Source organism: Vulpes lagopus, chromosome 14 (assembly GCF_018345385.1).
Source record: "Vulpes lagopus strain Blue_001 chromosome 14, ASM1834538v1, whole genome shotgun sequence".
Taxonomy (NCBI): Eukaryota; Metazoa; Chordata; class Mammalia; order Carnivora; family Canidae; genus Vulpes; species Vulpes lagopus.
The window spans coordinates 25985410-25994887 of record NC_054837.1 but is presented as its reverse complement, the minus strand read 5'-3'; the positions used below and the strand labels follow the sequence as shown (position 1 = coordinate 25994887).

The following is a 9478-nucleotide window of genomic DNA, read 5'->3' as shown; positions in this document are numbered from 1 at the left end:
CCTGTCCATTCTGTCTAATCTATTCATTTATTCACCTGCTAACTCACCCATTGTCCATCTGCACAGTCATCCATCCATCTACCCAACTGTCCATCCACCCACCCACCCATCCAGCTGTCTGTCCATCCATCCATCCACCCACCCACCCACCCATCCATCCATCCATAGAACCATCTACCCACCCACCCATCCATCCACAGAGCCATCCATTTTCCGTCCACCCATCTATTCATCTCTCTTTCATCCATCCACCCGTCTACCTATTCATTCATCTATATCTGTCCATCCAGATGTTCAGTGAGCACCTACTTTGCTCTGGGTGCTATCCCAGGGCCTTGTTAACCAACAAGACTTTCCCAAGTTCCACTGTGGGATACAGGCCAACACGAAACAGAATCTGTCACCAACTGATCTTAGCCAGCTGGTCAACTGCAGTCCTCGGCGCCTTGGCTCTTAATAGTGGTCAGAGGGGTCTGCCTGCCTTTTTGGGGGGTTTTGTGCTGAATCAAGTGGGGCAGTCGAGGCTGGAAGCAATCCTGTTCTGGGAAGGTTTCCCTGAACTGAGCACTATTTCAGTCCTACTCTGTCCCATAGGAAGAATTCTGAGGCCATCCCCTATAAAATACACGTCTGTCTCTCCTGGCTGGAAATCCGTGCTTGGGGCTGCGTCCAGGCGGGCGTAGGGCAAGTTTTGCAGTCTCCCCTGAGTCTCACAGCCCCTCTGTCGGGGTGGGTAGGGGCTCTGCAGGCCCGTGTGCATCTGCATCATGTCCTGAGGGGCTTGAGGGGTCTCAAGCATCACTCTGGGCTTAGGGATTCATTAAATTGCCTGGGGCTGTCGTGAGTGGTGTGGTGGTGGTCCCGCCGGGGCCTTGAGGAGCCCGACAGGCCCTCTTCTACTTTCCTACACCACCTTCAGCACATGTTCCCCTTGGAAGACTGCATTTGATGTTCTGAGAGGGTTTGTGTGACATTCACTTCAAATCCACTCCTTCCAGGTCCAGTGGGTGTCCAGTGTCAGTTTACATACCCCCAGAGATGGGGGGCTCACTACTCTGCTCCCAGTGGTTCTGTGATCACATCATTCTGATATCAGGAAGGACTTCATGTCAGAACAACTCCAGCGTCATCTGCCTCTCGGGTTGAGGGTTGGTTCTGTCTCCAGGGGAGGCAACCCTTCCCCCCAAATCTCGTTTGGCCTCTTCTCTTGCTTCCTGCTTTCTGCCTCTGGCCATGCAAGCCCAGCTGGGAGCAGGGTCCTGGTCTCCCAGGTGCCAGGGGTCAGGGCACAGGGTGCTCAATGTTGGGAGCCAGGGCTGCAAGCAGGCAGGTGGGGGGAGGGGAAGGGGGGAGGCAGACAATGATGAAGGAGCTCAAAGGATCTTTGTTTCATAAATATATTTTTTTCTTTTTAAATGAAAAAATCAACAATTAGAAAAATGACAGGGCGGGGCCGGGCTGGGCTTCCTGTGGGGAGAGGACAGATGGTTCTCAGTCTGGGCCCACTGCCCTGTGCGCCTTCCAGGGAGGAGGCCCGTCCTGCAGTGGTCCCCGTCCCTTCTGCCCTCCCTGCTCCGGGGACCTGGTATGGGACACAGGGGCGGCTGTCACCTAGCCATGGTGGCTAGGGACAGAGCCGCTGCACAGGTACCAGAGAGGTTCAGTTCACAGCTTTGCTGGCTGCCAACCCGGCTCCGCCTCGGAGCTGCAGCCTGTTGGCAGGGTGGGCTCGTGGGAACGAGGAGGGAACCGGCTGGTCTGGACCACAGGCTCACAGGCAGACACAAGAATAATATTTGCATCGAGGCCTGGATAAAACTCCAGCCCCTCCAGGGGTCCCCTGGGAGTGGAGGCAGGCAGGCGGGGGCCCTCACTTGGGCAGCCCGTTCATGCCCAGCTGTTCCTTGAGGGCCCGCAGCTGGCTCAGACTGATGTTGCTGCCCCCGCAGACAATGACCACGAGGGAGGACAGCGGGGCCTGGAGCTTCCCCTCCCCTTGCAGCTTCTGCACCACGCGGCTGTACACGGCGGCCAGGGCTGCCCCGCAGGCGGGCTCCACCAGGATCTTCTCGTCATCTGCCGGAGGAGGGGTGGTGAGGGTGAGGCCTGGGTGCAGGCTGCCAGGGAACGGCAGGGCCGCAGACTGGGTCCGGGCCACACCTCCCGTCACTATGCTAGATTGACCTTCCGAGGCGAGGTCTCATCTCGGGTGCTCGCACTGATGAAATGATTGTAACTGCCCAAGCACTGTGTTGAGAAGGCTTGAGTCATCATTTGAGCAAGACTGCTGTGGTTGGTTAGCCCAACTGACTGCTGGCACAGGAGATTAACTGGCAGTGTTAGTGCTACCTTTGTGGTGTATATGTGTGCACGCGCACATATGCATGCACCCCACCCCTGTCCTAGACTGAACCTAGGAGTCCAGCCTAGTTACAGACTATTATTTCTGAAGCCAACCCTGAGGCCTGTATTTTCCTTTTTCACCCTGGCTACCAGGAAGCTCACAGCATTTTAAACAGTTATTATTCCCTGCTGTCATGGTTATCAGGTTTCTTCACTTGTGGCTTTGGCCTTTCTATTTTTACTGCTGCATTGTATTATCTTTCATAGTGGGAAGTTCTAGGAAGGGATGGGGAGATAGGACGATGAAGAAAATTTACAGCGAATGGGATCTCTTAGGCCACTGAGCAGACAGCCAGTTAATCCCCAAGCCAGGGGGTCAGGTCTTGAAACATACCCACGAACTTCTCAATGGCGGCCACAGCCTCCTGGTCCGAGATGACTTCAGAGAAGATGGGGTGTTCCTGAAACAGCTTCAGGGCTTGAGCCCCCACGGTCTTCACGCACAGGGCCTTGGCCACACTGGGAGAGGTGGGGACAGAGAAGAGGACGGGAATGGGGCAAACAGGAGGCAGGAGAAAGATCCTCAAGCAGGATCCATGTAACTCCAGGACCTGCACTCCTAATCAGTGCATTCACTTTCTCCCCCCTCTCCCTGGAGTCATCACCGGTTCTATTCCCAGCTCACTGGGGAGCCCCTGGGGCCTGAACCACCTTAGCCCTAAGCCCAGCATGTGGCACATGGTAGGCACGGGACAATTATCCTCAATCCCAACCCTGCAGGATCAGAACCCAACATGATAGCTCCCAGGTGCCAGGTTCAGGAGCCCAGAAGTTCTTACCTGGGCTCAGTCTTCCCTATCTGCGGTAAGGACTTGTCTACCCAGTATCCATCCTAGCTGCATGTGGAGACGTGGTAGGAAGATATTTCCCAGCCTCCCTTGCAGTAGTCGTGGCCACACGACTAAGTTCTGGCCAATGAGAGGTAAGTGGCAGTACTGCGCCTGTCTTTATTTTTTTTTTTTTAAGATTTATTTATTCATGAGAGACACAGAGAGAGGCAGAGACACAGGCAGAGGAAGAAGCAGGGTCCCCGCAAGGACCCTGAGGCGGGACTCGATCCCAGGACCAGGATCAAGCCCTGAGCGGAAGGCAGACGCTCAACCGCTGAGCCACCCAGGCATCCCCTGTGCCTGTCTTTAAAGGGAGGGGGCTCCTCCTGCCAGAACGAGCATGGGTGTGATAGTCGGCACACGAGCAGCTATTTTGGGCCATAGGGCTACGTGATAAGGACGGTGGAGAACAAACGCAACAAACCTGGGCTGCTGGCTTCATGGAGCTGCCCTGGACCGCCTACCTCTAGGCTTTTTTTTTTTCACTTTATATAAGAGAAAGTAAAGTTGAATTTGGTTTAAGTCACTGCTCTTTGGGGTTCTTGTATAATGTGCCAAACCTAATCTTTTTTTTTTTTTTAAGATTTATTTATTTATTCATGATAGACCTAGAGAGAGAGAGAGAGAGAGAGAGAGAGAGGCAGAGACACAGGAGGAGGGAGAAGCAGGCTCCATGCCAGGAGCCTGACGTGGGACTCGATCCCAGGACTCCAGGATCGCACCCTGGGCCAAAGGCAGGCACTAAACCGCTGAGCCACCCAGGGATCCCCGCCAAACCTAATCTTAAGTATCATCTCTCAAAGGTTTGGGGCTGGGATATGAGCTCCTGGGGCCCGGGGCTGTGTTTATTCACCACTCTGTCCCCAGGATCAGCACCGCTTGCACATTTTAGGGGCCCAGTAAATGGTTGGCAAATCAACGAGGGGTGTAAAACCCTGCTGCAGGAAACTCAATAAATGCGTAATATTGGCCTCTTCATGTGAGGAGTGTAATGTTCATGGTACTGAGTCACGTAGACTCGGTCGCGTTCAGTCCCAGCAGTACCACTTGCTGGCTTGTGGCTCTGGGCAAGTGACCAAAGCCTCAGTTTCCTCATCTGTAAAATGGGACTGACATGGAGGTGGTCTGTCTACCTTGCAGCCAACACCGAGGCGGGCTCCCCAAGGCTTACCGAACACTGACAGAGGCAGGCCCTCTGCTCACCTGGTAACCTGGGGCAGGGAGACCAGCTTGCCGGCAGTGGTGGCAGCGTGGAAGCTGTGGGCTCCGGCGGTCTCCATGGCGATGACAGGCACGTCCCCCCAGCCCACCTCCTGCAGCCCCTGGACCACTCCACACAGCAGGCCCCCGCCGCCCACTGACAGCGCGATGGCCCCTGGCTTTGCACTCAGGGTCTCCTTCAGCTCCTTCACGATGGAAGTGTGGCCTTCCCTGGGGAGGTGGGGAGGGGGCACAGGTCAGGGCTGGGCTCCCTGGAGACACCACGCAGGGGTCCTGGAGGTGCCACCTGTCCTCCTCCCAGGCAGCTGATGGGCTTTGGGCTAGTTGCCTGCTCCCCAACTCCACCCCGACTTCCAGCTGCCAACATCTGCATGACTACCCAAAGGCTTTTTCTGCCCACCAGAGCTGCTTACAACTGTGGCAGGAGAGGACACCCCTGGAAAGCAGCTCAACCAATGTCTGCGGGAGTCCAGAATGGTGGCAGTTGGTGTATAAACCCCAGCACGCTTTCCCGCAGGTGGAATAATTCTGGTTTGGGTTCCACACTGGCTCCCAGGGGCCCCGAGTGGGACCCCAGTGGTCACCTGCCCATGAGAGCCCTTTACTGGCTCCCTTCTGGCCTCGGCTCACCTCCCCTTTCTCTAACGCCACCTCTACCAGGGGACTCTGGGCTCCACATACCAGATGAGGGGGTCGTCAAAGGGAGGAATGTACACCCAGCCAGGGTTGTTCTTGGCCAGGGCCTTGGCCAGCTCGAAGGCCTCATCCAACATCTGCAAGACCACAGGGAGGTTGGAGGGGGTGAGGGGCTGGAGACCCTGCCCAGCCACCGGGTGCCCTCCGCGGCCCCTGCCCTGGGTTGGTACTCACCTCACCCACCACCTTGACTATGGCACCCTCATTCTTGAGCCGCTCAATGGTGAGGGCAGGGGTGGTGCTGGGCACAACGATGGTGGCAGGGATGCCCAGCTTCCTGGCAGCATAGGCGGCTGCCATGCCTGCATTGCCCGCTGCCAGGGATGGGGGTGGAGAGTATGTCAGTGCAGGAAGGCCTGGGAGCCCAGCTGGGCCTGCTCACCCCCAACCCTGGGGCTCTGCACACCTCCTTGAGTGACAGCTCGCCTCCCCCCCACCGGAGGTCCAAATTGGGGCCACTGCAGATGTTTGTAATGGCTCATTGCTATGGAAACCAAGGCCCCGGGGCGGGGCGGGGGGTGCCTGGCCTGGGACACACAGCAGGGCACAGGAGGAAGCATGCAGGCCACTCACCCGAAGAGCAGACAAAATGTTCACAGCCTTGCTCAGCCCACTGTGGAGACAAGAGGGGAGGTCAGGCCACCGCCCAGACAGCTCTCCTGTCCGGAGTGCTTCCCAGTGATTCCAATACACACCAGCCCCTCTTTCCTTCACAAGGACTTTGTGTATTGCCCTAGCCTCTCAGATGACATCGCCCCGCCCCGGAGACTGGCTCAGGGAAGGGTTGGGGTGAGGGGAAGCAGGCAAATGATGGCTCTGGGCTCAGCCCATAAGGAGACCCCCTTGGGTGGCCCCCCTTCCTAGAGGGAGTGCTAATGGCAGGTACAAGGGCTTTGTGAGAGTGAGCACACAACACTGGCCTTGTCCTTTGAGGATAAAGGACATGCCACCCTCACTCAGATGCTGCGGAGCCCTCCTGTACCATCTTGCAGAGGTGTCCAATGCCCCGGATCTTGAAGGAGCCTGAAGGTTGGGCACTGTCCATCTTGAGGTAGACGCTGGTGCCTGCCACTTTGGACAGCGACATGCTGTCACGGATGGGGGTCTTCACGTGCAGGGGCTCCCCAGGCGTCATCGCTGGGAGGAAGGAAGGAAGGACACCCAGATGGTCAGGAGAGCCAGCCGCTGCCATACAGCCCTCAGTGTGCCTCTGAGTGACTCCTCCCCTCACTGCCCATGAAGCCGAGGAAAGAGCCCAGATAAGGAGCATCCTGGAGACCTGAATTCAAATCTCAACTGAGCCACCTACGTACCAGGTGACATCACACAACCAATCCCCCCATCTGCCTCAGCTGCCTCATCTGTAAAATGGGGACAAGGATTCTTACCATCACCACCACCGCCACCCACCCCATGCACACAGCACGCTGGGAAGCTGTGAACATTAGAAATAACATTCAGATCTTGCACCTTTCCAGGGGCAGGAGGTGGAGATGGATTTGCAGGTGCTGATTCAGAGTGAGCTTCAAGATGCTTAAGTGGTAAAGAAGGGGCAGGATAGCAGAGAGAGTCTATTTGTGAAAAAAATATGGGGACGCCCCCACCATGTACATAATCCGTAAGCTTCTGTGTGCATAGGCCATCTCAGGATACGCACAAGAAACTTGTTAGGGCAAAGGGCTTCTGGGGAGAGCTGGCACTCAGCATCCCTTTTGTACAGTTTGAATGTTTTGTCGTGTTTAGGGATTATCTGTTTAGATACATGCATTTTTTTTCATACTAACCTTTGGAAAGCCCCGCACCCAGTTAGAGAGACTTTTTATAATCATTATATTATGTGATAATCACTTCTAAAGTGATCACCACGTGCCGCACAATGCTTTAAGCCTTACAGATATTAATTCATTTAATCCTTTTAGCCTTCCTAGGAGGTGCCTTATCATCCCATTCTCCTGATGAGGAGAAAGGCTCGGATTGTGTTTCCCGGGATGGCCGCTGCAAGCTCTCCCCATCCCACAGGCATCTCTTACAATGCGACTGCTTTTCTCAGTGAGAGGTGGGGTCTGTGCTTCCTCCACATGAGCCCTGGAGGGGCAGAGGGTGTCTGTGGCTGCAGTGACACTATGTGGCTTCCAAGCAGCAAAGTGCCGGTAAAAATGTTTACTCTCCAAGATAAAATAAAGCCCTGATTTGTAGCGTGTGCACCTCTGTGCTGTACATAAGCTTCACCAAGGCCGCGTTCACACTACCAACACGATGGCATGAGTGTGGAGCTGGGAAGAGATGGCACAGTCCGCTTTCCAGAGCCTGTGTGAGCTGGCTTCAGGGCAGCCCCGCACCCAGGGCTGGGTCACAGAAGGGGACACAGCCTCCACCTGGCTATTTCTCTTGAGCAACTCTCTCCCAAAACCCAGCTGCCATGAGGCGGGTAAGCCTAGGCCTCATGCAGAGGCCATATGGAGGTGCCCCTACCTGACAGCTGATGGCCAGCGTCACTTGCGAGACAGGTAGGTGTCTGTGTGTGGGTGTGACCTTGGGACATCACCAGCCACTGTCGCGCTGCAGCCGCCTGAGAGAGTCCAGCGAGAACTGCCTGCAGAGCCCAATTAAGCCCCAGAGCCATGAGACAACAATACAATGATTGCTGTTGTTTTTGGTCACTATACCTTCGGGCAGTTTGTCACATAGCAATAGGGATCGGAATATTAATGTGACTTGCCCAAGGTCACACAGCTAGTGAGTGGGGGAGGCGGGATTTGAATTCAGACAGTCCAGCACCTGAACTAAGCTGTCTCCAGGACACATGGGCATGGCTCAGGCCTCCCGGTCTGGACTGACTCTGGGTGATGAAGAAGCTGCCATGGCCCGGAGTCTGGCCACATACATGCAGCCCTTTTTTCTCCTCTTCTTCTGATTCTCCCCAACTTGGGCTGAACCAGAACTGATCTGCAGATGGTTGGGTAAGTCACCTCTCTGGTCCCCCACCACTACCACCTCCCCCATCCCACAAGGCCAAGCAAGACTGGCTCTCTCTTTCTACCTCCCACCTTATTTCCAATGACACTACCTGGTGCCGCCCTAGCCCTTGGCCATTGCCACTCCCAGACTGGGCTAGATATGCCTTGGTCAGAAGTAAAGTGAGGGGTAGGCTTCCTGACCACTCCACCACCCTTAGCACCCCCAAATATGGATCGCTCATGTCTGTCTGAATTAACTGACATTCGGGGCCTAAGAGAGGTGCTCAACAGATACCATCTCTCCCCTAGGATCTCTTGAGCAAAAGCCAGGGACTAGAGGCACTCTATTACGGGAGCATCCCATATCTGAATTAACTTTAATGAACCTTCTGGAGGTTATCCCTGAAACAAGGGCACCCTCATTCTGGCTGAGTGGACCTTGTGCATGTTGCCAAGCCCCAGCCTCAAAGAGCTGTCCTGGCTGGAAGTGGGAGGCAACCCCCACAAGACCCCTTTTGGGTGGATTTGGGAAGCCTCCTCCACCTCTGGTTGCACCATGCAATGCCTTCAGGGGAGGGGTAGGGACCCCCTATGGTCACCACTCCCTCCAGCATAACATCCTGAGGTTTTGCCAAACACAGAGGACAGAGGGTACTAGAAGCTGCTGTCTACCTAATGTTCCCTCCTGGTCAGAAGTCACTCCCCCTCTCACTTGGCTTATAGCAAGAGCTCAATAAAAATGAACTATTATTATATCTGGGCTGGACATTTTATTTTATTTTTTTTTTAAGATTTTTAAAATTTATGCATGAGAGAGAGGCAGAGACACAAGCAGAGGGAGAAGCAGGCTCCATGCAGAGAGCCTGATGTGGGACTCGATCCTGGGACTCCAGGATCACACCCTGGGCTGAAGGCAGGCGCTAAACTCCTGAGCCACCCGGGCTGTCCATGGACTGGACATTTTAAATGCATGATCTCATTTCATCTTTACAACAGCTCGATGAGGAAGGGTCAGTTATTGTTCCCATTTTAGGGAAATGGGAAACTGAGGCCCAGAGCTAGATGCTGACCCAGCCAGTCTGGCTTCAAAGCATGGGTTTTTATGCTCAACTGACTCTACCCCCTCCTCTTCTCCTGGAACCTCCTGGCATTCCACAGGCACTCCAGTCTGGGTGGGGCTGAGGAGGGGGTACTTACCTGACCAAGGTAGTGAAGCTGGGCCGCCCAGGCAGAGGGAGCAAGCCGAGGAGGGATGGACGGGAGGTGGTCTAGATGTATAGACTGGACAGATGGTCCTCTGACGGATGGAGGTAGATGGACAGTTAGAATGTCTGCTGGATCGTCCCAGGGCCTACGGGTCTGGGTCTGGGT

At 55.1% G+C, this 9478-nt stretch overlaps 1 protein-coding gene across 3 annotated transcripts; it reads right to left on the bottom strand.

Moving 5' to 3' along the window:
* Window positions 1–1383: 1383 nt before the first annotated feature.
* On the bottom strand, window positions 1384–9478 carry SDS (serine dehydratase). Of its 3 annotated transcripts, XM_041728987.1 has the most exons (10): window positions 9305–9477; window positions 7929–8096; window positions 7623–7743; window positions 6133–6287; window positions 5724–5763; window positions 5325–5464; window positions 5136–5227; window positions 4437–4664; window positions 2738–2862; window positions 1384–2076 (listed from the first exon to the last, which is right to left on the bottom strand). In XM_041728987.1, exons 2-10 carry the CDS (start codon window positions 7959–7961, stop codon window positions 1871–1873), a joined length of 1140 nt encoding a protein of 379 aa, XP_041584921.1. In that variant the 5' UTR covers window positions 7962–8096; window positions 9305–9477; the 3' UTR covers window positions 1384–1870. The 3 variants fall into 3 exon arrangements, with proteins under 3 accessions (XP_041584921.1, XP_041584922.1, XP_041584924.1); XM_041728988.1 differs by lacking the exon at window positions 7929–8096; XM_041728990.1 differs by lacking the exons at window positions 7623–7743; window positions 7929–8096 and having other exon boundaries at window positions 9305–9478.

Coding starts and splice junctions, on each gene's coding strand:
- SDS (XM_041728987.1), bottom strand. CDS start 7,961: ATGCCCATGTGTCCTGGAGACAGCTTAGTTCAG. Junction 6,288..7,622: donor CGCTGGCCATCAGCTGTCAG/GTAGGGGCACCT, acceptor CCTTCCTCCCAG/CGATGACGCCTGGGGAGCCC. Junction 5,465..5,723: donor ACATTTTGTCTGCTCTTCGG/GTGAGTGGCCTG, acceptor CATCCCTGGCAG/CGGGCAATGCAGGCATGGCA.